General features: G+C 49.1%; 4 protein-coding genes across 15 annotated transcripts in view; 3 read left to right on the plus strand and 1 right to left on the minus strand.

Moving 5' to 3' along the window:
* LOC308595632 (uncharacterized protein) overlaps positions 1–18547 on the plus strand; it is a 52067-nt gene extending 33520 nt beyond the window's left edge. The window contains exons 1-3 of one of the 5 annotated variants that reach the window (XM_081210148.1): positions 11914–12089; positions 15471–15611; positions 15885–18547. In XM_081210148.1, coding sequence (XP_081066274.1) covers positions 16275–18089 — 1815 coding nt within the window. In that variant the 5' untranslated portion in view covers positions 11914–12089; positions 15471–15611; positions 15885–16274 and the 3' untranslated portion in view covers positions 18090–18547. Of the gene's footprint in view, positions 1–11913; positions 12090–15470; positions 15612–15884 lie in introns of those variants that run through there. The other 4 variants (XM_081210146.1, XM_081210147.1, XM_081210149.1 and 1 more) reach the window with 4 other exon arrangements.
* Positions 1–27853, minus strand: part of LOC308595620 (uncharacterized protein) — a 251467-nt gene that overhangs the window by 198451 nt on the left and 25163 nt on the right. For 2 of the 7 annotated variants that reach the window (XM_081210078.1, XM_081210077.1), the window contains exons 1-5: positions 9724–10605; positions 7344–7848; positions 6052–6133; positions 5725–5807; positions 4865–4991 (exon numbers count right to left, since the gene is read on the minus strand). In XM_081210078.1, coding sequence (XP_081066204.1) covers positions 4865–4991; positions 5725–5807; positions 6052–6133; positions 7344–7757 — 706 coding nt within the window. In that variant the 5' untranslated portion in view covers positions 7758–7848; positions 9724–10605. Of the gene's footprint in view, positions 1–4864; positions 4992–5724; positions 5808–6051; positions 6134–7343; positions 7849–9723; positions 10606–27853 lie in introns of those variants that run through there. The other 5 variants (XM_081210080.1, XM_081210079.1, XM_081210082.1 and 2 more) reach the window with 4 other exon arrangements.
* The window catches only part of LOC308595643 (uncharacterized protein), an 89484-nt gene that overhangs the window by 42112 nt on the left and 19519 nt on the right, over positions 1–27853 (plus strand). The gene's annotated exons all lie outside the window — the stretch shown is intronic.
* The window catches only part of LOC308595701 (uncharacterized protein), a 40300-nt gene continuing 35453 nt past the window's right edge, over positions 23007–27853 (plus strand). Inside the window, exon 1 of one of the 2 annotated variants that reach the window (XM_081210332.1) lies at positions 23007–23191. The gene's annotated coding sequence lies outside the window, so the exon portion shown is untranslated. The remainder of the gene's footprint in view (positions 23192–27853) is intronic. The other variant, XM_081210331.1, reaches the window with a different exon arrangement.

The following is a 27853-nucleotide window of genomic DNA, read 5'->3' on the forward strand; positions in this document are numbered from 1 at the left end:
AGAATTATAGGCCGATCTCATTATTAAATAACGATTATAAATTGTTCGCGGAGGTAATGGCAGAAAGATTTTAAAAAGTATTAAATAGTAGAATTCATAAAGACCAAACGGGCTTCCTACCAGGGAGACAATTGAAGGATAATGTAAGAAATGTGATAGATATCATTGAATATTTGGAAACTAGAATAAACAGGCGGCCCTGATATTCATTGATGCTGAAAAGGCATTTGATAATGTTTCTTGGCGTTTCCTGATAGAAAATTTGAAAATGATGGGGGTAGGAGAAAGATTTAGTAAAGGTATCAAAGCTATTTACCGTGAGCAAAAAGCAAAACTTGTAATAAATAATACAACGTCAGAATTTTTTGATATATCCAAAGGGACTAGACAAGGCTGTCCCTTGTCTGCTTTATTATTTATAACAGTATTGGAAGTACTTACTAAGAGACTGAGGGAAACAACAGAGGTTAAAGGAGTCAAAGTAGGGACTAAGGAATACAAAATCAAAGCCTTTGCGGATGACATTGTATTAACATTAGACCCAAAGTATAGTGTGAAAGAGGCCTTACAAAAATTCGAAGAGTTCGGTGTTGTGGCAGGCCTAAATGTTAATAAGAATAAGACCAAAATGTTGACCAAAAATTTAACTAAAGAGGATATTGCAGAGTTAGAACAAAAGACGGGGATTATGACAGCAAAGAAGGTGAAGTATCTTGGAGTGTGGATTACAGCTAAAAACATTAACTTATACAAGGATAACTATGAGGTCACTTGGAAGAATATTAAGAAAGATTTAGAAATCTGGGAAAGAATGAGACTATCCATTTTGGGGAGGATAGCGGTTATCAAAATGAATGTCCTGCCCAGAATGCTATTTTTATTTCAAACCATTCCTGTACTTAAAGGGTTAAAGCAATGTAAAGAGTGGCAAAGAGCCTTGGCGAGATTCATTTGGCAGGGAAAAAGACCGCGAATAAAAATGAAAGTATTGGTAGATATAAAAGAAAGAGGGGGTTTCTCCCTGCTGGATTTAAGTTTATATTATGAAGCAGCATGTTTAATGTGGCTGAAAGATTGGATAAGACTGGAAAATAGCCTTGGACTTAGAAGGCTTCGATAACAGGTACGGGTGGCACTCGTACCTGTGGTACGAAAAGGTGAAAGTACATAGAGGCTTTCTAAATCATATTTTTAGGGGACCAATATTTCAAGCATGGGAAAGGAATAAAAATCTATTGGAAAGGAAGACACCTTGGTGGATTTCACCAATAGAGGTTCTAACTGTCAAAAAAATCAATATGGAAGGGAAGAATGCCACCTATGAAGAACTTGCGCGGAAAACTGATCAAGGCATTAAACTCAGACCGTACGAAGAGATAAAAAACGCATTTACAGGGTGGCTGCAATACCATCAGGTAAATGATTTGTTAAAAGAGGACAAAAAGAAATTAGGATTTGAAGACAAAAAATCTAAATTTAATGTGGAAGTTATAGAAGGTGAGAACAAAATATTGTCTAGGATATACGATATCTTATTGGAGTGGTATGCAAAAGACGAGGTGGTGAAGGAGGTCATGACTAAATGGGCGACAGACATTGGTTATAACATCGACCTTGAGAGGTGGCTGGAATTGTGGAACACTAATATGAAGTTCACGGCGTGTATGGCACTAAGGGAAAACCTGTGGGAAATGATTTATAGGTGGTATCACATGCCAGTGAAGCTGGCTAAGATCTATAGGTTGAAGAACAAAAGATGCTGGAAATGTGGAGAGGCAGGTGGTGACTTCTACCACATGTGGTGGTCATGCAGCAAAGTGAAAGGCTTTTGGGAATCAATTTCTAACGAACTTAAAAAAAAAATTAAATATACTTTTCCCAAAAAGCCTGAAGCTTTTCTGCTAGGAATGATGGGTAAAGAAATTAAAAATGAAGATAAGATATTATTCCTATATGCCACAACAGCTGCAAGAATCATGTTAGCACAAAATTGGAAAACGGAGGTTATACCCAATATACCGTAAATTTCGCTCCATAACACGCAGATTTTTCCTCCTAGAAAGTAAGGGGAAATGTCTGTGCGTGTTATGGAGCGAATGCCTGCAGATGGCGGGGGAATCTGCTGCAGTTGTGAGCAGTCCGTGGCTCGCTTTGAAACAGCAAAGCGGGTGTAAGCGGCTCCTGTCAGCTAGCGGAGCCGGGAAGGAGGGAGAGAAGCAGAGCGGGAGTTGGCTGCTTTAAAACAACCCCGTGCTCTCTGTCCCTGCCTGCAGTTTTTTGCTGTCCGATTTTGGATTAGGCACTGTAGGGGCTGTGTGTGTGTGTGTGTGTATGTGCGTGTGCTTGAGCTATCGTTCTCCTCCTCCTGCTTCCCCTTCACTCTCCCTGCGCCCCTCCGACGTTAGAATCCACACTCTGTGTGTCTGTGTGTGCGTCAGGGCTGCTTCTCCTCTTGCTTCCCCTTCACTCTCCCTCCGACGTTAGAATCCACACTCTGTGTGTCTGTGTGTGCGTGAGGGCTGCTTCTCCTCTTGCTTCCCCTTCACTCTCCCTCCGACGTTAGAATCCACACTCTGTGTGTCTGTGTGTGCGTCAGGGCTGCTTCTCCTCTTGCTTCCCCTTCACTCTCCCTCCGACGTTAGAATCCACACTCTGTGTGTCTGTATGTGCGTGAGGGCTGCTTCTCCTCTTGCTTCCCCTTCACTCTCCCTCCGACGTTAGAATCCACACTCTGTGTGTCTGTATGTGCGTGAGGGCTGCTTCTCCTCTTGCTTCCCCTTCACTCTCCCTCCGACGTTAGAATCCACACTCTGTGTGTCTGTATGTGCGTGAGGGCTCCTTCTCCTCTTGCTTCCCCTTCACTCTCCCTCCGACGTTAGAATCCACACTCTGTGTGTCTGTATGTGCGTGAGGGCTGCTTCTCCTCTTGCTTCCCCTTCACTCTCCCTCCGACGTTAGAATCCACACTCTGTGTGTCTGTGTGTGCGTGAGGGCTCCTTCTCCTCTTGCTTCCCATTCACTCCCCCAGCGCCCCTGTGACTTTAGAATTGACACTCTGTGTGTCTGTGTGTGTGTGAGGGATCGTTCTCCTTCTCTTGCTTCCCATTCACTCCCCCAGCGCCCCTGCCACTTCCAGCGCCCTGCAACTTTAGGGCCAGTTCTCTCTCTCTCTCTCTCTCTCTCTCTCTCTCTCTGTGTGTGTGTGTGTGTGTGTGTGTTGACCTCACTGTGCTTGTTGGGGGAGAGTGTTGGTCGCACTTTTTCTTGATTTGTCTCAGAGTGGTTACTATCGTGGTTTCCTTGCTGGGGAGGAGGGAGAGATGTAGAGCCTGCTTGTTCTAAAGGAGCAAAGCCGGAGAGGAGCCTCTCCTGCATTATTAGCAGCACCCTTCTCCACACCCCCCACGTGTGCTCCTTGTCCCTTGAGTGCTTTTCCTTCCCTCCCCACTTAAAACGTGGTTACAAAGCACGGATCCACATGGATCCTCAGGATTTTTGCACTGGGTCACCCCAAATTCACCATCAGATCACATAGCATGTCCATGGCTACAGCCTGCACAAAAAACACACACGCACCCACTGTTTCATGGGGCCGCAATGGGGCAAAAACGTGGTTACAAAGCATGGACCCACATGGATCCTCAGGATTTTTGCATTGGGCTACCCCAAACTCACCGTCAGATCACATGTCTGTGGCCACAGCATGAACCACAAAAATCATACATCCACTGTTTTGTTTAGAATATTTTTTTCTTGTTTTCCTCCTCTAAAAACTACGTGCGTGTTATGGTCAGGTGCGTGTTATAGAGCGAAAAATACGGTAAGTGATTGGCAGGTCAAAGTGATAAATTATGCCGAGCTTGCTAGAATAACAGGAAGATTAAGGGATCAAGACGAACAGAAATTTCATGATAATTGGAATAAATATTTGACGTATATTGGAACTAAATTTCAGACGACACTGGCGGGGTTGAAATAACTCTAACAGTAAGTGATTAGGAAGTAAAAGGGATAAAATACGTGACTGTAAAACCTATCTGATACTTACCAAAGGAGTGGAGGGAAGTCCAAGGCTCGGTAGAGCCTAAAACAACTTTGTATTATACTTATGATTTCTGGAATGGATATAATATGTGCAAGTTATGTAATGGATTTTGTATATGTCTATATGTCTATATATGTAATATCAATAAAAAAATCAATAAAAAAGAGAACTTAATTTGTTCTGGGGGTCTGTTCTTAACCTGAAACTGTTCTTACCCTGAGGAACCACTTTAGCTAATGGGGCCTACCACTGCCGCCATGCCGCTGCCGCACAATTTCTGTTCTCATCCTGAAGCAAAGTTCTTAACCCGAGGTACTATTTCTGGGTTAGCGGAGTCTGTAACCTGAAGCGTCTGTAACCTGAAGTGTCTGTAACCCGAGGGACCACTGTATGGGTGAATGGGATGCTAACCAATACAAAGATGAAGGTCTATCAGGATTGTGTGTTGAGCAAGCTGCTTTGTGAAGTGAATTGTGGACAATTACAACCATCAGAAACAACCCCTCTATGCCTTCCACAAGCTCTGTGGCAGGAAGATTTTGGGCAATACAAGGCAGGACAGTGTCAAACAAAGATGTGTTCTCCTGACCTCAAATTCCCAGCATGTTCCCATTCCATTCTCAGCAAGGTCTATGCTGGCTTCATCATGTCCACGGTCAAAACATGCTGATAGCCCTTCATTTAAGGTCAATTTTGGGGGTATTAGAATCCCAGATGCTGCAAGTGGCCCTGCAGACCTCCCTCAAAACCAGGGAGGCTTATCAGAGAGATATGCATGGAATTTCCAAAGAGAGATTAGGATCCAAAAGGGAGTCTTACTGAGAGAGGCCACGATGCCACAATTCTCCTCCATGACTTCCTTATGTAGAGCTCTCTGGTCAGGATCCAGCAACGCCCACTCCTTATCTGTGAAATGAACAGCGACATCTTCAAAGCACACTGGACCCTAAGAGAGAAAGGGAAAAATCCTCTTTAGACAGCACTAAGGTTGTCTGCTACACATTGCTCTGTTTCTTTCTGCTCATTAAATGGTGTTTTGTTTCAATGGGATCGTCCTGCTGCACATTTTAATTGTGGGTGCTGCTTTTAATGTCTTAGTGGAATTCTTTTCTTGTGTGATTTAGTGATGGACATTAATCTTTGTGTAAATGGAAGGAACTCTTGTGTTCTTAAAATCCTTCTGTCTATGCCAGATGGAAGGATCCCCTCTCTGCTCCCCTTGTCCTGTTCTTGGGGGGGGGACCCTTCTGATGCCCTAAAGACAACTTCAAGAAGTGCACTGGGGAGGGAAGAGAAGGTGGGGGAAAGCCCCATTGTGCAACTGATGTAACTGGATAGGTGAATCCTGGGAACTGTTTTTTAGGCTTGATGAACTGCTTTGAAGCCCATTTTAGCATTCAATGATAACTCTAGAAATAAAACTACAATGACTTATGAATCATCCTATTGACCATCAGAAGGTGAGTTAAGGCAAGGTGGCTGTTCCTTATTCTCAGCACATTAAGCTTCTCAAATGGCATTCCCAGCCTCTTGGCTTCTGTCCAAGCTGCCCTTGACAAAGATGCCTTCAGAGAAGCTTGGACAGAAGCCAAGAGGAGGAGAGAAATTCCTTGGGGGCCAGAGGCACCCTGGCAGCCCCACCCCTCAGCCCCCTTCCCCACAGGGCTCCCTCCCTCTACCTGAGCTGCTTCCACAGCCGTTGCTTCTCCTTCCCCACCAGAAATAGATGGATGAGGAGGTCTTGCTGGCATCATCTGGTCACCTGCAAGAGACAGAGGTAAGTGGGAAGCCAGGAGTGCAGCTGCTCTCCAAAAAGTCTCACCTTCTGAGTGCATCTGGACATTTGGACCCATTTCATAATTTAGTTGGGTTAAAAAATATATCTCCCTCCTTGGTGCTCTTGGCCCCAAGTGTCTCCCCCCCCCCAAAAAAAGATGACAAGAACCCATGGATTCGTTTTGATATCCACAGAAAGGGACCAAACGGAGAACGGACTCCTTCCTTACCCAGCAGCCTCTCTCTGGTGTCCAACGGAGTCCTTTTGGTGTCAGAGGAATCTGGGCCCATTTCTGCAAACAGATCCTGTCTCTGAAATAGCAACAAAGTTTCAAAACAGAGAATATGAAGAAGAGTTAGAAAAGGAATGACATGATGGCTGACTGGGAACAGTTATGGACCACAGGTATGAAGTTCACGGCATGTAATGCCTTAAGAGAAAATATAATGAATATGATCTACAGGTGGTACATGACACCAGTCAAGCTTGCAAAAATTTATCATTTGCCCGATAATAAATGTTGGAAATGCAAAGAAACTGAAGGCACATTCTTTCATCTTTGGTGGACATGCCCAAAGATTAAGACCTTCTGGGAGATGATCTATAATGAAATGAAAAATATTTAAATATACCTTTCTGAAGAAACCAGAGGCCTTTCTCCTGGGCATGGTCGGCCAATTGGTGCCAAAGAGGGATAGAACTTTTTTTATGTATGCCACAACAGCAGCAAGAATACTTATTGCAACGTATTGGAAGACACAAGATCTACCCACCCGGGAAGAATGGCAGATGAAGGTGATGGAATACATGGAACTGGCGGAAATGACTGGCAGAATCCGTGACCAGGGAGAAGAGTCGGTGGAGGAAGATTGGAAGAAATTTAAAGACTATTTACAGAAACATTGTAAAATCAATGAATGTTAGAATGATGTTGGAATGAATTTATGTGATTTTAGCAGAAATGTTACAAAGATTTAGGAAAAAACAGACTGTTAATTGGTGAAAGGAGGGAAAGTAAAGCTATATTAATATCAAGATAAATTACAAGACAAAAATTTGAAAAGAGGGAAAGGATTTGCTGAAATGGATAATTGATCTAGAATGCAAAAAAGGGAGGTGTGAGGAGATCGGGGAAATAAGCTAATGAAAGATAAGTAATGAGAAGATTTGCTGTATTTTTCTTTGTTTTTTCTTTTTTGTTTAATGGATTTTAATTTCCTGCTTTTTCTCTTTTCTTTTTCTTTTTTTCTTTTGTATTTTATCCTTTTTTCTTTACCTATTGGGATGTGTGGTATTGTTTTTTTGTTTAAAATGATGTTTTTTGCTTTTTCTTTTTGTACCTTTTAAAACTTTAATAAATATCTTATAAAAAAGAAGAAGAAAAGGAATGACAGAGACAAAAACTGAAGGGCAATCTGATAGCATTCAATGGCTGCTTTCCAAAAAAGGATGGAGAATTTTCAGACATTGTCACTCACGTTCGGAGCCCCTTGGGAGTATCCAGAGGAAAGTCTCTCTCACCTGCTGCTCTGCCTGCTTCCTCTCCTCTGCCTGACTCAGGAGGAAACCTTCGGCCAGGGCCACTGCCTGGGTACTGGTCTCTGCTCCGCATTCCCTCACCCAGCTCTCCATCTCCGGTGGAAGGACAGCCAGGAACTGCTCCAAGATCACCAGGTCCAGCATCTCAGCTTTCGTGTGCCTTTCTGGCTTCAGCCATTGATGGTAAAGGTTGTAGAGTCGGCTGCAAACCTCTCGAGGTCCTTTGGCCTCCTGGAAGCAGAACTGCCTGAACTGCTGGCTCTGAGCCTCTGAGCGGAGAGTGTCTTCCTCACCCAGGATCTTCTGCACAGTTTCCCCCCAGAATCCCCCACTGCTCCCAGTTCTGATGGCATGGTCTCTTCCTGCTTCATGGCCAGCTGAGTTTTTCTCATCCATCTGTGCTCTCAGGAAGCCTCCACGAGAGATGAAGGAACCCCTTGATCTTCTGCCAAGTTCTGTCTGTCTGAATTAGAGGAGCTAGGAAATTCTACAAAGCAAAAACAGTGGTACCTCAGGTTACATACGCTTCAGGTTACAGGTGCTTCAGGTTACAGACTCCGCTAACCCAGAAATAGTACCTCAGGTTAAGAACTTTGCTTCAGGATGAGAACAGAAATTGCACTGCAGTGGCAGTGGGAGGTCCCATTAGCTAAAGTGGTACCTCAGGTTAAGAACAGTTTCAGGTCAAGAACGGACCTCCAGAACGAATTAAGTTCTTAACCCAAGTACCACTGTACATTGTTCTGTTACAAAACTGACATATTTCCTGGAGGAGAAAAATGTTCCGTGAGGAAGTATGAGGAACCCAGACTCTGAGGTTTCTATAAAAAGGAGAAGGAGAAAGAGGAGAAGGAAGTCTCCAGCCCTCCTAGAGGGAAAGTTACCATGCAAAATGTGCAGGGAACTGTTGGCCTTTCGGAATTTTCAATCAAGGAATGAAGTCAGAACTGTGATTGACAAGTGACTCATTTGTACTGAGTGTTATCTGAGCATTGGGTTTTTGGGGGGTCCTAACCCAGGGTTCCTCAAGAGTTGCTCTCCTGCCCAACCCCACTTCAGGGCCCATTTATTCCCTTATTGGGCCAACCCCCTGAGGGCCAAGTGGGTGAGGCCAAATGACATGTGTGTGGGGTCAAAGGACAGCACTCAAAAGCAAATATTGTGGGATTCACCTTTCTATGTGTGTAATGTGTTTTCAACTGTTCTTATTGCTGTTTTTTAAATTTTGTAATCTGCTCTTGGAAATTCGGGTGATTGGCAGGGAGCAAGCAATAACAATGATGATGTTACATTGCTTAACATGCCCCCTCCCCAGTCATGAATTCTTGAGGAAACTCCTGGGTCCATCATGGTCGCTTGAGGCCCATGTCCAGCTCAGGCTAATTCCCCACCCCACAGACCTTTTCGGAAAAAGAGGACATGGTCCTGGTCCTCTCTGCTTTGCACCAGATGGGATGGTGGCAACGCTCTCTGTGTGGAACTGCTTTGAAGGCGACTCTGGAACTGGTCCAAAATGCAGCAGCCAGATGATTGGCTGGGCTGCCTCTCTTTATGAATGGCATTTCTCTCCCACCTCTTTGCCCAAGGAGATCAAGGCAGCATCCATGGGTCTACCCCTCCCCACCAAGTCCCCCCACAACAAACACTTTGGATTCCCTTTTTTAAAAACAGTTGCACTGGTTGTTTCCTTTCCAGCAGGACCTCTCCTGCTCTCAATGCCTTGGCTTGTGAGACCTCCAGTGGTGCTTTCATAGAACTATAGAGGTGGATGGCACCCCAAGGATCATCTAGCTCAACGCCAAGCAATCTCAGAGGGCACGCTTGCATCTGGAGGAACTGAGCACTGGAGGAGAAAATGGGCCCTGCAGGACCAGGCCAGAGGCCTCCCTCCTATAGGGGAGACAGAGAAGAGGAGCTGCCCATTGCCCTCTCCTCCTCCTCCACAAATTGGCCTCCTCCTCTTTTAACACCACCTTTATTGGTGGCCTCTGCCTCTTGTGGGAGGGAGTTCCACAGGTTTTACTCTGCCCTGCAAGAGGAAGCGTTTTCTCTTCTCTGCCTTCCTTCCTTCTCCTTTCACAGGTGAGGTTTTAGGGACCAGGGTATATTTCATGTCCAAATGTTTCCATCCGCAGACGACCTCTGTTATACAAGGGGACTGATCCATGCATCCGAATGGGGTTTCTCTGCATGCATTTCCCCGCTCCTGGATCCAAGGGGCTAGCAGCGCATCCATGCAAAGGAAGAGCAGAGCTGCCGCCCTCCTGCGACCCTCCGCGCCCTGACTTGCCCCCCTCTCGTCATGCAGTGCGGGGACCCCCGCTCTCCCCATGGGCCCTATCCTGGGAGAGAGGAGACTCACCGGATCCCAGAAGGCGCCCCCAGGCAGCCTCTGCAGAGCCGAACCAACGGGACCCCCACACGCCCGACTTCTTGCAGGAAAGGGGGGGATTGGGCTTTCGCTCTGGAGGCACCTGCCCCCCACGTCTTACTTTCCTGTCTAGGAATCCAGCTCGTTTCCATTTAACCCTTGGCAAGCCGAGCGCACCCAACTCACGCCTCTCCCTCTCTCGAGAGCCGGAGCATCGCGCACCATTGGCATCCCGAGAAGGCGGAGGAGGAGAGGCTTATGGATTACTTCCGGCAAGGGATACATTCAGTTTTGGACAGCAGCTGAACGGCCCCCTAACAGCTGGTCCCTGAACAAGGGTCCTCAGAAATCTTCACTGGCTCCTGGTCCGTTTCCGAGCACCATTCAAAGTGCTGGCGCTGACCTTGAAAGCCCTAAATGGTCTCAGCCCAGTAGAAGGGAAGGAGCGTCTCCACGTCCATAGCTCAGCCCGGACACTGAGGTCCAGCTCCGAGGGTCTTCTGGCAGTGGCAGGTCCCTCATTGCGAGAAGTGAGGTTACAGGGGGCCTTTTCTGTTGTCGTGACTGCCCTGTGGAACGCCCTCCCACCAGATGTCAAGGAGACAAACCTCCGTAGACGCCTAAAAGCAGCTCCGTATCGGGAAGCTTATAATATTTCATGTTGGGTCATGTTTTCTTCTATTCTTTGGGAAGCTGCCCAGAGACAATGTTCTTGTTCTTGTTGTACATGTTGTTCTTGTTGGACATCCAGCTTTTCATAGCCAACAACACAGAGATAAAGGGCTGCTTCGTTCTGTGCTTTTGGACTCCTAGGTGGGCTTATGGTTCTGGTGCTTGTGGATCTCATGGGATTTAATGTCTTGCCATTATAAATGCACGGGGATAAGTGCAACTACACAGACACATTTCCGCAAAAAGACCAAAACTCCGGCATGTAGCCGCAGGCGATACAATAGGAGCCTTTTCTGCAAATGGCCTTTGCAACACAACTCACAGGATAGTAACAATAGACCTGGAGCTGGCTTTTGCCTTGGTGCTTTTTCCTGACACAAAGTACACACATTTGCCTCTTTACAACGTAGCCCCGTTTCCACAATGAATCCACCCATTTCTTGATGAAATGTAACTTCTGCCAGGAAAACCTGAGCTGAAATAGTACGGAGAGCAAAGCAGCAGCCCTGTCTGACCCCCGGCAGCCTCCAGACTCCCCCAGTCACGTGGCAGGAGATTCTTCCTGAGCCCCCCCCCCCCCCGTGAGAAGGGTATATGATCCATTGATGATCCATTGATGATCCAAGCAGACTGGTCCAGAGAGCAGATCTCTATGCCTGAATGAAACGGGTCTGCGATGATGGATTCTGGAGTCAAGAAATCCGCCCTTTCCAAGGATCTCTCCGGCTGGCCAGGAAAAGGCAGGGAGCAGGAATCGTCAGGCATCCCGATGGACAGACCTGTCATGTTGCCAAAACATGAACTCGGAGTCTGACCTGATTTCCGTGTACAATCATTTTGTGGCGCAGCCGGGTTATGTTTTTGGGGTGCTCTCTCAGTAATAGGGGGGGCTACTATCTGAGGGTGTAGAAATTGCAACGCGCTTTAGTTCTGGGCTGCTTCACTCCTCGCATGGAGGGGGGGGGGCTCTGCCTGCAAACAGATCAACAGCTGCCTTGCTTTCTTCCTGGCCTCATTGTGTCACATCTGACGGAGACACAAGGGAGGAATTGTGTCGGGTCTCTCTCTCTCTCTCTCTCTCTCTCTCTCTCTCTCTCTCTCTCTGTGTGTGTGTGTGTGCAAAAGCCCAAGCCCCATTTTCCCCGTAACACAGGAGTCACAGAGCCCGACCCGCTGCTCAATGTGACCAATACCTAAAACATGGAACGGATCTAATATCATGGCGTGTGGGGCGGGGGGGGGGGGAGGGTTTTGCAATGTAAACATTGTAGGGGGGACTCCACTTTGCAGCTGGATTGCCAGGATCAGCCCCTCCCCCGCTCTCCTGATCCCCTGAACGAAGAAGGGAGGGGGGAAACCTTCTTCTCCCCCCCCCATCCCTCCCTTCCCGGTACATCCTCCTCTCACCCCGCCCCCACAACCCTCAACCCCGTATGTCGCACCTCTTCCTTCTGCTCCTCCCCGCAATCCGGCTTCTGTTTCCGGAATGAGCGGAGAGAGCCCCCCCCCTCCCAACCTGCCTGCTTCTCCCGGACGTGGAGCTTCTGCGCCGGATTGCTGCTCTGCGCCGTAGCTCGGGGGGGGGGGGCCGCTTTGGAAAGGAAAGGTGGGGAGGCAGGGGAGGGAACCCCCGCCCGGTGGATGTTGCAGGAAAGGAAAGGAGAATCGGGAGCGAGGACAAAGAGGTAAAGGGGTCCCGGGGGGTGGAGAGGGAGGGGGTAAGGACCCAGAGACCCCCGCCAGCTCCCCAAGGCGCCTTTCGTGGGCCCCGTCGGCAGGGCCTGGATCCCTGCACGTGTGCTGCGAAGGGGGCTTTCCTTGGCCCCTTAGGCGCCTTGGCAGCGGCGGACATGGGACGCCTACGCAGGGGGTCCCCACGAGGGCCCCTTTGCCCCGTTTCCCCCGCGAAGGCATCCCTGGGGCCCTGTGGGTTTCGCACGGATAAAGGAGGGTTAACGGGCGTGAGGGACGCCTAGATAGAGACCCCCTGTCCCTCCTCTGCTAGTCTTGGGGTGGCCCCCCAGGATGGAAAGATGGGGGATGAGGGCTGAGCCGCGCCAAGGGAGGCCTCTGGGTGCAGGGGAGACTCTGGGACAGAGGGAGGGAGTCGAGGCAGTGGGGAGGGGGAGCATCCCTGGGGCAGAAAAGGGCAGCAATGGGGGGGGGGAGAGAGATAGGAAATCAGTCTTTGGGGAGACTTCTCCATGGTGGCGCCTGCTGGGATTTTCTGGAGGGGCCGCCTTGACTTCTCCTTCCCACCCAGGAATCGGCCACCCCTTCAAGGTGACCAGAGACAGATCCCTGGAAAGTGGGGGGTCCAGTCCCTTCCTTCCTGCAACCTCCATCCTCTTCCCACCATTGGTCCCCCTGGAGAGGAGAGGAAAGAGGAAGAGGAAGAGGGGAGGGGAGAGGCCTTCTCAGAAGCAGCTCTTTGTTTCCGCAATCCCACCCAGGAAGCAGCCAGAAACCTTTTCCTCTCTCTCAGGCTTCCATCTTTAAGTTTCTCTTCCACTGCCTGGTTCCAGTACAAATAAAAGACAGTAAAACATCAGACATTAAAAACCTCCTGATAGAGGGTTGCCTTCAGCTGTCTTCTAAATGTCAGAATATTGCCCACTTCCTCGCCCTCTGCCTGCTTCCCTGTAACTTCGCTTCTCCCAGGGGGGAATCAGCAGAAGACCTTCCAAGGAGGACCTCCCTGTCCAGACTGAGCGATGTCAGTGGAGATGCTCCTTCAGGTCTACAGGGCTGAGGCTGTTGAGGGCTTTAGGTTGCAGATCTTGCTGCTCCATAACAATCTCATTCAGCAAATAAATTTATTACTGAAGGCAAAGAAGCATAACAGGATCCAAAAAATAGTAAAAATTTAACTTACGTAAAACCCTAACTTAGCAGACCAAAACAGCACTCAAGTAAGAATCACACAAGCGGAGTAGAGAAATAGCAGACTAGGAAGTGGGATCAGATGCCTTTCGGCCTTGTAATTTATATTCTATTAAATGTCAGAGTAACCTTGGGACTGGATAGCATGCCTGGCTCACTCCAGTTTAAACCAGCTTCATCTGGTTCCATGAAACAAGAAAGGTTCTTCATAACCTCATCGCAACTGATCCCACCACCAGCTCTCAGCAGAAAGGAAACTGCCGAGTTTCAGGAAGCCTGCACTAGATCAATACTTTTCAATGCCTGGAAAATGCAACCATGACAATTTAAAGATCAGCACTAACAATTTGAATTGTGCTTGAAAATGTGCTGGGAGCCAGGTAAGGTCCTTTAGGAGCAGTGATATGTGGTCTCGGCGCTGCTCCCATTCAGTTGCAGTTTTGGGTCAGGTTCTAAGGTAGCCCCATGTAGACCACATAGCAGTAGTCCAAGCCGGAAATAACCAGAGCATGCACCACTCTGGCAAGACAGTGTGGGGGGAAGGAGGGACTCAGCCTGCGTTCCAGATGGAGCTGCTAGACAGCTGCCCTGGACACAGAATTGAGCTGCGCCTCCATGGTCAGCTGTGAGTCCAAAATGACCCCTAGGCTGCACACCTGGTTATTTAGGGGCACAGTTACCCCATCAGGACCAGGCCCCCCCCACACCTGCCCACCTCCTGTTCCCCAGAGACAGTACTTCTGTCTTGTCAGGATTCAAGCTCAATCTGTTAGCTGCCACCCATCCTCAAACCACCTCCAGGCACCAACACAGGGCATTCACCACCTTCACTGGCTCCGATTTAAACGAGAAGAAGAGCTGGGTATCACCCACATACTGGTGATCACCCAGCCCCAAAACCCTGATGATCTCTCCCAGCAGCTTCATATACATATTAAAAAGCATGGGGGAGAGGACGGAGCCCTGAGGAACCCCACATGTGAGAGCCCAGGGGTCAGAACAGTCATCCCCCAACACCACTTTCTGGACATGGCCCAGGAGGAAGGAGGGGAACCACTGCATAGCATGGTCCCCAGCTCCCCTAGAGGGTTCAGTAGGACACCATGGCCAAAGGTCTCCAAAGCCACTGAGAGATCTAGCAGAACCAGGAAACAGCTTTCCCTTCAGACTCTAGCGCAGGGGTATGCAACCTTTAAGACAAAAAGAGCCACTTGGACCCGTTTCCGAAGAAAAAAAATATGGGAGCCGCAAAACCATTGCGACATTTAAAACAAATATATTTCCAGAGCCACGATCTGACAGCGGGCGGGAAGGTGACGTCGGGGCGGTGCGTGACTAACGCACGCACCTCCCCCATGCGACGTCACAGCCAGTACAGTGCCCGCCACAGTGGGGAGTGTCGGGGCGCACAATGCGCCTCCTCGCCTCGCTAGTATCCGCCCCGGAGCCGCGGCAAAGGTGTAAAAGAGCCACATGCGGCTCCGGAGCTGCGGGTTGCAGACCCCTGCTCTAGCGCATTGGAGATCATCAACCAGAGCAACGAGGGCAGTTTCTGTCACATGATGAGGCCTGAATCCCAGTTGGAAGGATCATGGTGGCAGAAGCTTTCCTGGTCCTGCACCCCCAAAAGCTCCAGGCACAAGACTTTCATTAGCTTTGAAGGGGCCACATGATACTTGGTGGTCTTTTCTTCAAAAGACAAATATTTTGAATACTTTTACAGTGACATATGATGTAAATAGCACATCCACATTGGAGAGATTTTGATACACACGTCTGAGCTCATCTCTCCGCCTGAAACTGCTGTGTTAGCAGCACCGCCTGGGCAGTGTGTTTGGGGGTCCTGGGCTGCCTAGACAACAAGACCCCTTTCTCAGCCTGGCTAATATGGTCCCAAGGAAAGCAGAGCAGTATGTTTGGCACCAGCTTGGCTGCTGGAGTGGCTGGAAGGAGGTGTGCAGGACACCATGCAACTATCTTAGAGACTCCACTCTGGATTTGTATAGCCTTTTCTTTTCCTGAAGATAACTCACCAGGCAGTGAAGGTTTAGTTTTCCTTCTCGAGGACCTCCCTTCCCAGATTGACGAGCCCCATCTGCCCCTCACTTTCCTCAGCAGGATGGGCAGAATCTGCCTTCTTGACTGTGGGATTCACTGTTGTTCTCATCCTCTCCATCCACCAGGGCCTGCCTACACCTGCAGCAGAATTCCCCAACCCACCAAGGATTTGAGACCATCTATTCTCACCTGGTTTAGCCGGCCGGTTGAAGCCGTTCCTGGGCTTGTGACCCCTATTCTATCCTGACAGCTTCTGGAAGCCACAGGTGGGAACTGAGTGTAGGGTGGGGACCATTGATGGATAAATTACCCCATAACATGCATGACATGACCCCCACCAAAGGAACTAATGCTCTCCTAACACCCCAAGACATCATATAATTATGATATTTGAGACAGAACTGGAATAAATTCGTCTCTAGAAAAAACACAACTTCAGGCAATAAGTAAATTAATACTACTTATTCAAGGTACTACATATTCCACTAAGTACAGTTTATCTATTTGCCTTGAATATCCGCTTTTCAGTGTCATTTTAGGATAGTCCTGCGTCAGAAGATGGGCATGAGATCAGACAGCACATCATTCTTTTAAAAATCATGCTGCTTTATTAACATTGATTGAGGATTACGAAAGCTGCTCATGAATTACTATCATTTGTTAACATTACAACTTCATTTCCAAAAAATTGGGAACATGGGGAGGAGGTGGGGGAATATAGGAGATGTTGATACAGGAGAAGGTGCTAATGGAGCTTGATTTATTTTCTTTCCCTTAGTTCTCTTCCTTGAAACCCAAACAGGATTTCCTTTCCTCTCAATCTGAAGAAGGAGATGGAGAAGACAGTCAGAACTCCAGGGAATGGGGCACCTTTAGTTTCATTAGGAATAGAAATGAAAATGTGTGACATGCAGAATATGCTTCATTGAATGAGCACACATAGTTCACATCAACAACCTCCAACAGGGGAGAAACCATTTAAAGGTATGGAGTGTGGGAAAAGATTCACTGATAGTCGAAAACTTAGAACACATCAGCGGAGTCACATGGGCAAGAATGGATTCCAATGCAGGGAGTGTGGGAAGAACTTTAGTCAGAGTGGACTCCTCAATATACACCAGCGGACTCACACAGGGGAGAAACCATATAAATGTATGGAATGTGGAAAGAGCTTCAGTCGGAGTGATGCCCTTAGCACTCATCAACGGACTCACACAGGGGAGAAACCACATAAATGTATGGAGTGTGGAAAGAGCTTCAGTCAGAGTGGACACTTAAGTTTACATCAGCAGACTCACACAGGGGAGAAACCATTTAAATGTTTGGAGTGTGGAAAGAGCTTTAGTAATAATGGATACCTTAAATTACACCAGCGGATTCACACAGGGGAGGAACCATATAAATGTATGGAGTGCGGAAAGAGCTTCAGTTTCAATGCAGCCTTTAGAACACATCAAAGGACTCACACAGGGGAGAAACCATATAAATGCATGGAGTGTGGAAGGAGCTTCAGTCAGAGTGGAAAACTCAATATACATCATCGGACACACACAGGAGAGAAACCATTTAAATGCATGGAGTGTGGAAAGGACTTCAGTAGGAGTGCACACCTTAGATCACATCAACGGACTCACACAGGGGAGAAACCATTTAAATGTATGGAGTGCGGAAAGAGCTTTAGTGATAATGGAAGCCTTAGAACACATCAACGGACTCACACAGGGGAGAAACCATTTAAATGTATGGAGTGCGGAAAGAGCTTTAGTGATAATGGAAGCCTTAGAACACATCAACGGACTCACACAGGGGAGAAACCATTTAAATGTATGGAGTGCGGAAAGAGCTTCAGTCAGAGTGGACACTTAAGTTTACATCAGCAGACTCACACAGGGGAGAAACCATTTAAATGTATGAAGTGTGGAAAGAGCTTCAGTCAGAGTGGACACCTCAATATACATCAACAGACTCACACAGGGGAGAAACCATTTAAATGTATGAAGTGTGGAAAGAGCTTTGGTGATAATGGAAGTCTTAGAAAACATCAACGGACTCACACAGGGGAGAAACCATATAAATGTTTGGAGTGTGGAAAGAGCTTCAGTCAGAATGGAATCCTTAGAACACATCAACGGACTCACACAGGAGAGAAACCATTTAAATGTTTGGAGTGTGGAAAGAGCTTCAGTCAGAATGGAGACCTTAAATTACATGAGAGGATTCACACAGGGCACAAACCATATGAATGTATGGAGTGTGGAAAGAGCTTCACTTTCAATGGAAACCTTAGAATACATCAACGGACTCACACAGGGGAGAAACCATATAAATGCATGGAGTGCGGAAAGAGCTTCCGTTTTAATGAAAACCTTAGAACACATCAACGGACTCACACAGGGGAGAAACCATATAAATGTTTGGAGTGTGGAAAGAGCTTCAGTCAGAGTGGACACCTCTATATACACCAACGGACTCACACAGGAGAGAAACCATTTAAATGTATGGAGTGTGGAAAGAGCTTTGGTGATAATGGAAGCCTTAGAACACATCAACGGACTCACACAGGGGAGAAACCATATAAATGCATGGAGTGCGGAAAGAGCTTCCGTTTTAATGGAAACCTTAGAACACATCAACGGACTCACACAGGGGAGAAATCATTTAAATGCATGGAGTGCGGAAAGAGCTTCAGTCAGAGTGGAAATCTTAGAAACCATCAGCAGACACACAGGGGAGAAACTGTTTAAATGTATGGACTGAGGAAGGAGCTTCAGTCAGAGTGGAACCCTTGATTTATATCAACAAACTCACACAAAACACAAACCTTATAAATATCAGGAAAGTAGATAGAGGTTCAGTCCTAGTGGAAGTTCTAAATCAACAGACTCCCGGACAGGAAAAAGTTTAGTACTTGAAACCCTTCAAACTATCAACAACCTCAAAGAGGAGAAGCAGTTTAAATGAAAAGATTGCAAAACGTGCTTTATTTACAAAGGAGTGTTTAAGGAACATCCAGGGACTCTCACATGGACGAACCCATTTAGATGTTTGGAGTGTGGGACGTCTTCCTCTCAGAGTCCACTCTTTTCTTCACAGCAATGAACTCAGCAGGACATCACTCATTAACACATGTTGTGTTTGTGAAGTTCTGGTATTTATGCGTAAAAGTCTATAGTAATGAAATATTGAAGGCATTGTCAAACAATGTGGTTATGATCTAATATTTAAAGTACCTTTCGACAGAGAAAGGGTGAGGGTTTATCTGGATTGCTGGTGGTCAGTGAGGATTAGGGCTGGGCTGGGTTGATAGTTTGAAGGGTTTCAAGTACTGGTTTCTAGACCACATCATGATGACCTTCCAAAAACAATGGATATGGCAACACCCCACAGATCACAGTGTGTGTTTCTGGGATGCCCATTTGCCTGGAAGCAGCCGGCAGAAAGCTTTGCTTTGTGAAGCCCCTGTATATGCTGAGTTCCTGACTTCCCTCCCAGGCGACAGGAAGCAAAAGACACACATCCTTTGCCCTGTGTCCTTCCATCCTCTTTCCCCACTTGCTCCCTTTTGCCGGTTTGTGTGCCTGACTTAGATATCCTGGGTGCTGTATTTTTTTACTGCTGAAACTGGGTTTGCTCTCAGAAGCAAAGTTTTGTGCCTCACTGGGGACCCAGTGAGAACTGTATGCTTTGAAAGCTCAGTAAACTGTTACTGAAGAAGTCCTGCTGCCTCTGTGTGTGTTTTTGACCTCAGTGTGGGAATTGCTCTACACGTGGCCCCTACCCTGCCGATACTTGGCTCATGCCCTACAGTTGCTGTACTTAAGCATGCAAGACGGGTGCATATGTGTGTGACTGTTTTTTGCACCAAACTCTCTCACCCCCACCACCGCACGATCTCCAAACACTGTTTCTTCACTAGAACTTCTCCCTGCCTCCTACGTGTTCTGAAGAAAACTTAAAATACTGTAATTTAATGGGAGATTTCCCACCCCAAGCCTTATTTCAAGAGGGGGAAGGAGGGGCTGCAGGTACCAGGGAAGTCTCCTGATGGGTCCCATCTTCACCCATGGGGCAACCCCAGAGCTCCTGCTTATTCTGGGGTTTGGGGAAAATAGTCCTTTTCCATAGTCCCAGAAGTTATTATTCTTCCTGCCAGAGGACCAATGTGCATATTATTATTGTACTGATTTTACTGTTGTTGCTGCTTTTGCTGTTATGGACTGGCTGGGTGAAAGGGGGGGAGGCACCAGCTGGGGAACCCTCAAGGGAAGAAGGCTCGGAGTCCGGGTGTTTTATGCCCCCAAAGGCTATCAAAACTCCTAGGTCTGGCCCATTAAAGGCTGATATGGGAGCTGTTGGGGGCCAGATCAGTTCTTTCTTTTTCACCTCTCCTCTGGAAAAGTGCTCTTTCTTTTGGGGTTTGATTACTTCTGCCTCTTTCAGTGCCCACTGCATCCTCAGTGAGGTACAATACTGTCCTTTGAACTTATGTAGGGTTCTCTCTGAGGACTGCTACCCAGGAGTCTGCATATGCAAACTGCTCCAAACATCCAGGGTGTTTCCTCACGATTCAAAAGACCTGGTTGGTTAGGTCCCGTTCCTGCGAGCCCTGGGAGGGGGCAGCAGGGAGTTCTCAGTTGTTTGGGGTTCATCGCTCCACCATATTTGTGCTTGAATTTGCCAAAATTATTCACCATTCCTTGTAACGAAGTCCATTCCTCCTGTGAGTGTGACCCCCACCCCATTATGCCCTCCTACTTAAGTTGTTACACAAGGGAGACCCCCTGCCCTTCCGACACGTTGCAGATAAAATAAAAGGTGGGGGGGGAAGCCTTTTGAAAAGACTGGTGGCCAGCAAGGCCCACAGTGAGAAAGCCTATAGAAAGAAAAGACTCATAAATAAATGCAGTGGCGTAGCGTGGGTTGTCAGCACCCAGGGCAAGGCAAGTAATTTGCGCCCCCTAACCCGTGGATTTCCGCCCCCTAACCCGTGGATTTGCCCTAACCCCAGATGTTGCGCCCGGTGCACCCGGCCCCCCTGCACCCCCCACGCTACGCCACTGAATAAATACCCCCCTCGGCTGCACAGAACGCCAGTCCTGGGCAGAGAACTCGCAGTTGTGCCAAGGGGGGAGAGAGCCTGATCTCTGCAGCCCCAGCCCTCAGCCGGAGAGGAGCCTTCAAGCAAAACACAAAGTGAGAAAACTTTCCCCTCTTTCCTCTGATACGGGAATAGGGGGGGGTGCCTCTCTTCACCCCTCCTTTGGGACGTCTGAGGCGATGACCTCAAAGGTGCCCACTGTACACTCACCCTCAGCCCCCTCACCGTTGCATAAGCACCACACCATAACCCAAACCCACTTACACGGGCGAAATAAGCCTAAACTCTAAAAACCTCTTTCTTTCCCTCTCGCTCCATCTGTATCATGAGTTGACCGTATCACCCTATTCTTTCCAATGGAAACTGTACTCCATTTGTTTCAATGGCCGCGCTCTAGCCAATCAGAACCATGCATCCGCTCTGCAGAGCCAGCTCAGCGAGCCCCTGCACGCCTCATTTGACCTCTTGACAAGCTGCTGACGGCTCCCTGCTGGGAGAACAATGGAACCAAAACTCGTGGACTCATAAAAGTGTCAAAACCCGCTACAATGTAACCATTTCATTTCGTACTTCAATTATCGTTATACAAATGGACTGAAATAGGGAAAACCCCCTAAAATTTATATAAAATCAACCGCAACTCCGATCTCTTTGGTTTTGGTGTCAATCGACTCAGTTCTCTCTGGACTCCATGACGCTACCCCTGCTTCCATAATCTCCGAAACGGCAGGTCACGTACGCAGGAAGACCCTAATCCTGTCGGATCGTTCTGCCAAGCCCTTCCTCCGGGCGATGCCAGGTGACAGACCATGCATATCCGGACTATTGTTCTGTCACCACCAGTACTCAGGAGTGTTTATCTTTGCATATCTCCTACTCTGCATATTTCCCCCTCCCTTCCCTGAAATGCTAATCTGTGTAAACCCACCCTCTTGTAATATATTCATGATGAAGAAGAAGAAGAAGAGTTTGGATTTGATATCCCGCCTTTCACTCCCTTTAAGGAGTCTCAAAGCGGCTAACATTCTCCTTTCCCTTCCTCCCCCACAACAAACACTCTGTGAGGTGAGTGGGGCTGAGAGACTTCAAAGAAGTATGACTGGCCCAAGGTCACCCAGCAGCTGCATGTGGAGGAGCGGAGACTCAAACCCGGTTCCCCAGATTACGAGACTACCGCTCTTAACCACTACACCACACTGGCTCTGATTACACTGATGTAATCCGTGAAACCCAACCTTCCCATAATGTATTCATGACGTTTCTTGCACTGTATTCTGGGACTTGGAGGGAACTTTTAAAAGTCTATGTTGCCCCATTCTCGGGGTTCAATCTCGTCTTGAACCTGTTGCGCAATAAACTCGGATCTTCGTAGTTTGCTCCTGCGTCCGGCTGAGCTCCTTTCTTCTCCGCTAGGATCCGCGGACCCTGTCTGACGAGCTGGGTGGCTGTGCAACCACGCACCCAGATTTTTCCATTTCACCTCACAGTCTTGGCCCCTCTTGGCCGTGCCAAGGGGGGAGAGAGCCTGATCTCTGCAGCCCCAGCCCCCAGCCGGACAGGAGCCTTCAAGAAAAACACAGTGTGAGAAACCCCCCCCCCCCAACCCTCTTGGCCGACCTTGAGACAATACATAGACATTCACAGAGCTGGGAGCCTCTTGTTGGGGGGGAGTCCCCCCTCACACACACACACAGCTGGCCCTCCAGCCCCAGCTCCCCTGGCTGAGCTGGAAACACAAGTCTCAATGCAAAGCACACAAAAAGAAAGCTCTTTCCCCAAAATGTACAATTTAACTGTTACCAAAACACACAGAGCAGCCCCCCCCCCTTTTGCCTGAGACACACAGCCCACGGCTCCCTCCATTTCAAGGAATGGGGGTCCCGCACAGCCCTCAGGGCACCTCAGCATCCCGGGGATTGCTTTGCTCCGGTGGGGGGGTGTAGTATTTTGCTTGCTGAGGGCAGGAGTCACAATCCTGACACATTGCGGGGTGTCAGGCTTTTAGGTAAGGGGGTGAGGCTAGAGTGGGCCAGTTCTGTTCACAGTGCATTCTCAGTCCTTTGGGGTTCATCGCTCCACCACAACCCCAGTTTCCCACACCTTTTAACTACCCTCCTCCCCAAAGCACCACAATAGTATTCACACATCCCCCTAGCTGCAAGGCTTTCCTGCGCATCGCCTTGGAAAGTATCAGGATTCAATCCCCCATCCCGATGGATTTCTGTCTTGACTGCGCCTCCCCCCCTTCCTGGATTTAACAGCAGCAATACCTAAAACACGGAGGGATCTAAGTTCGTGGCGTGGGGTGGGGGAGGGAAGGATTTTGCAATATAAACATGGGGTGGGGGACACCCCACTTTGCAGCTGGATTGCCGGGATCAGCCCCTCCCCCACTCTCCTGATTCACAGGAGGAAGAGGGGAGGGGGGGAAACCTTCCTCTCCTCCCCGCCCCCCAAATTCCACCCCTCCTGGCACATCCTTCCCACACCCCGCCACCGCAAACCCCAAATCCCCTCCTCCTCCTCGCCATCCGACTTCTGCTCCGGGAATGTGTGTGGGGGGGGTGAGCCCCCCTCCCAACCTGACTGCTTCTCCCGGAAGTGGAGCTTCTGCGCCGGATTCGGGCTCTGCGCCGTAGCTCTAGGGCGCGCGCTTTCGGAAAGGGGAGGAGGGGCGGCAGGTAAATCCCCCCCACCCACGTGGATGTTGCAGGAAAGGAAAGGAGAATCGGGAGCGAGGACAAAGAGGTAAAGGGCTCGCGGGGGGGGGGGGAGAGAAGGATCCAGAGAAAAGCGCCTTTCGTGGATCTGGATCCCTGCACGCGTACTGCGAAGGAGGTTTTCCTTGGACCCTTAGGAAGCCCACCCAGGGGATCCCAACGAAGCCCCCTCGCCCCATTTCCCCGCGCAGCATCCCTGGGGCGCTGTGGGTTCCGCACGGAGAGAGGTGGGCCATGAAAGGGTTAACGGGCATGAGGGACGCCTGGATAGAGACCCCCCTGTCCTCCCCTGCTCGTCTTGGGGGGGGGCCCTCCGGAGGGAGAGATGGGGGCGCAGGGCGAGGCGTGAGCCGCGCCAAGGGGGGCCTCTCAGTGCAGGGGAAACTCTAGGACAGAGGGAGGGAGTCGAGGAAGTGGGGAGGGGGAGCATCCCTGGGGCAGGGAAGGGCAGCAATGGGGGGTGGGGGAAGAGAGCTAGGTAGACACGTCTTTGGGGACACGTCTCCATCTTGGCGCCCGCGGGGATTGTCTTGGCTTCTTCCTCCCACCCAATTATCGCCCCTCCTTCAAGGCAACCAAAGGGATCACTGGAAAGTGGGGGGTCGTGTCCCCCCTCCCTTTCCTTCCTGCAAACTCCATCCTCTTACTGCCTCACAAGCCCCCATAAGCCCCTGCCCTGTCCAGACACAGCGCTTCTGCCCAGTCCAACCATTGGTCCCCCGGAGAGGAGAGGAAATCCCGAGAGGAAGGGGGAGGGGAGGGGCCTTCTCAGAAGCGGCTCTTTGTTTCCGCAATCCCACCCAGGAAGCAGCCAGAAACCTTTTCCTCTCTCTCAGGCTTCCATCTTTATTGTCTTTTCCGCTGAGGATGAGGATAATGTACACCTGTCCTCAGAAACAGAGGTGCAGAGTCCATGGAATGGCTCTCAGGATTGATACAGAAGTTGCACCTCAAAAGCATTTCTGTTCCTCTTATTCTTTGTAGGAAGTGTCAGAGTGACTGACAAGCTGAGATACAATCCATCATCATCCGATGACAGCGACTGCATGAATCTTCCCAGTCAAAGGACCCATTTTCATGATAGACAGTGCCTGTGGCTGGAGGCTCTACACACAGAGTGTGCCTGTGCAGGCCAAAGACTGCCAGTATTAGTACAGGTGAGGTGTGTGACCTCCCCAAATTTACAGAATGTGTGTGAATGAGTGTTTGTGGGTGGGATTATTGTTTACGGCAACCCTGTGATTTTCTCCAACCATAACATTTCGTGAGCTGATATTGCAGTACAAATTCCAAAATAACTATAAAAAAAAATCACAAGATGATAAGAAAGGTTGTACTATTTATATCCTATCCATCTGGTTGGGTTTCCGCAGCCACTCTGGGCAGGTTACAGCACATATAAAAGACAGTGAAACATCAAACATTAAAGTCCTCCCGATACAGGGCTGCCTTCAGCTGTCTTCTAAATGTCAGGTAGTTGCCCATTTCCTTGACCTCTGCCTGCTTCCCTGTAACTTCGCTTCTCGCAGGGAAGGAACCAGCAGAAGACCCTCAGAAGAGGACCTCAGCGTCCAGACTGAGCCATGGGGGTGAAGACGCTCCTTCAGGGCAGAGGCTGTTGGGGGCTTTAGGTTGCAGATCTTGCTCCTCCATAATGACCCCCAGAGCAAGTCTGACATATAATTAGCAGAGTAGTAAAAAACCATCAGAGGCAGCAAAAATTTTATTCGGCAAATAAATTTATTACTGAATGCAAAATAGCACAACAGGATCCAAAACACAGCAAAAACCTAACTTAAATAAAACCCTAACTTAGCATATCAAAACAGCACTCAAGTAAATAAAAAGAATTGTCCAGTGCACCTTCTTTTTGTTGTTGTTGTTTAGTTCTTTAGTCATGTCCTACTCTTCATGACCCCATGGACCACCAGGCACCCCTTTCTTCTACTGCCTCCCGCAGTTTGGTCAAACTCATGCTGGTAGCTTCGAGAACACTGTCCAACCATCTCGTCCTCTGTCGTCCCCTTCTCCTTGTGCCCTCCATCTTCCCCAACATCAGGGTCTTTTCCAGGGAGTCTTCTCTTCTCATGAGGTGGCCAAAGTCTTGGAGCCTCAGCTTCAGGATCTGTCCTTCCAGTGAGCACTCAGGGTTGATTTCCTTAAGAATGGATAGGTTGGATCCTCTTTCAGTCCATGGGACTCTCAAGAGTCTTCTCCAGCATCATAATTCAAAAGCATCAATTCTTCAGCAACCAGCCTTTTTTATGGTCCAGCTCTCACTTCCATACATCACTACTGGGAAAGCTATAGCTTTAACTATACGGACCTTTGTTGGCAAGGTGATGTCTCTGCTTTTTAAGATGCTGTCTAGGTTCATCATCACTTTTCTCCCAAGAAGCAGGCATATTTTAATTTCATGACCATCTGCAGTGATCATGGAGCCCAAGTAAGTAAAATCTCTCACTGCCTCCATTTCTTCCCCTTCTATTTGCCAGGAGGTGATGGGAATTCTGCATATAAGTTAAATAAGCAGGGAGGCAATATACAGCCTTGTCATACTCCTTTCCCACTTTCAGTTTTTCCATATTCAAGTAGCACCTTAGAGACCAACTAAGATTGTCGATTGTCCTGGGTATAAGCTTTCCTGTGTATGCACACTTCTTCAGATACACTGAAACAGAAGTCACCAGACAGACCCTTATGTATAGTGGGAAGGTGGGGTGGGGTTTTTCTCAGAAGGGTAGTAGGAGATGGTTATGGTAAAGCTGTTGACGACTGTCAGGGGTTTAGGAGCAGAGGCAAGGCCAAGGGAGGAAACAGAGAGCGAAGGGGAGGAGGCAGAAGAAAAGATGAGTGATGACGACGACCCGAGATCTCCTAGTCTTTCCAGTGAATCAGAGGATTCACAGAAAGGAGCACCAGTGGCCAGGGCAAGGGGGGAGTCTAGGGGGGCACCCCAGGAAGATAGAGCCAGAGGGGACTCAGGGGAGAGCAGTTGGAAATCGGGACCAGCGTCACCGCCAGGGAGCAGGGAAGAAGGAGGGAGCCAGGGGGCAAGCGCTGGCAGCTCACCACAGGAGGGAGGGCATGAGTCAGGAGTGGCCACACCTCCATCGGGGAGCGAAGAAACGGTTAAGAGGAAAGTGGAAGGCTGGGCGCGCGCGCCAAGTTCAAATGCAGAGGAAGGCGGCGCAGTAAGCAGCCCGGAAAGGGAACCAGGTCCTAAAGCCCGGCGCAAGGAGGCAGGAGGGTCCGGGTCAGCGTCAGAAGAATCCAGGAAGGAAGAAACCCCGGGGGGTAGAGGGACCCAGAGGAGGACAGTCAGGCGGAAAAGGTGGAGCAGGGCTAGGATATTAAGTTGGTGCACAAGGGGCGGAGACTCAGACGGAGCTTCGCCGATCTAGCCATTAGACGTAGAGTTGCAAGTAGCAGCTTGAGAATGGAAACTGTAACTCAATAAAGACTTTTACTTAATGACCGCTGGCTAGCGTGATCCTCTGTGAGCTAGGATCTTGAAGCAACTCTGACAGTAAGCTCCGTCTCACAAAAATTGTGGGCATCTACAGCCTCGAGGAGAGGAGAGAAGCAGGTGCCTACTAGCTAGCTCACAAACGGCAGACAACATGACGGCTGAGCAGCAGATAGAGGAACTCAGAGAAGCAGTGTCACAACTGACTGCCGAGGCTCTCGCATCCAGGAAGAGAGAGGAGGAGGCAGCTGCCGCCTGCAGGGATCTCCAGGTCAGGTTAGACGTGCTGACAAAGCAGACACCCCGGCAGGAGGGAATTGGGTTGGCGAGACGAACAGGCGGGCTGGTCTCTCACTTCGATGGGAACCTGCAACAGTATCCCAACTTTAGAGCAGACGTACTGTGCGCACTGCAACTGCTGCATAAAGACTTTAGAGATGAGCAAGAGAGAGTGGGATTCATCATGTCTCATTTGCATGGGGATGCTAAAGCATGGCTACGCAATTTATGGAGAGATAAGGATCCGGCGCTCCAGAATGCAGATGCCTTTATTAAAGCGATGGATGGGTGTTTTTTATCAAGCATTGACGTGGATCTTGCCCGGAAGGAGGTGCATGGGCTAAGACAAGGGAGGGCCAGCGTCAGGCAGTACCATGCCCGCTTTTTCGCCTTGGTCAGTGCCCTGGAGTGGGACAGAGATTCGGCCCCTGTAAGAGACCTCTTTTGGGAGGGGTTGCACAGCTCGATTAAAGATGAGATCGCGAGGGGGGAGAGACCCCGAACCACCCAGGAGGTCGTTCAGAGGGCACTGGCAGTGGGGGTGAGGCTGGAAGAACGCCCGTGGAGCAGGGACGAAGGGCGTGGAGGGCGCGAACCAGCCAGGGGCCCCTCCTTCCTTCCCAGAGAAGCAGCGCGGGCGCAATCCACGCCTCCGCCAGGAGGAGGAGCCGAACCTATGGAGGTTGGAGGTGCAAGGGCTCAGTCAGCAACCAGAGCCCTAGCACCGGCAGCAGTGAAAGCGAAGCCTCCTAGAGGGAACAGGAAGTGTTACGTCTGTGGGGAGCCAGGGCATATGGCGAAAGAGTGTCCCCAGAGGCTCCACAAGCTCACTGCAGCCTCGGCAATGGTGACTGCAGCAACGCAGCAAGGAGGAACACAGCAGGGAAACGAAGCAGTCTGGCTGGAGGAAGAGGCCCTGGGGCCCAGCCAGACGTGTTAGTG

This window comes from Podarcis bocagei (genome assembly GCF_964188305.1).
Source record: "Podarcis bocagei genome assembly, chromosome: 10".
NCBI lineage: Eukaryota > Metazoa > Chordata > Lepidosauria > Squamata > Lacertidae > Podarcis > Podarcis bocagei.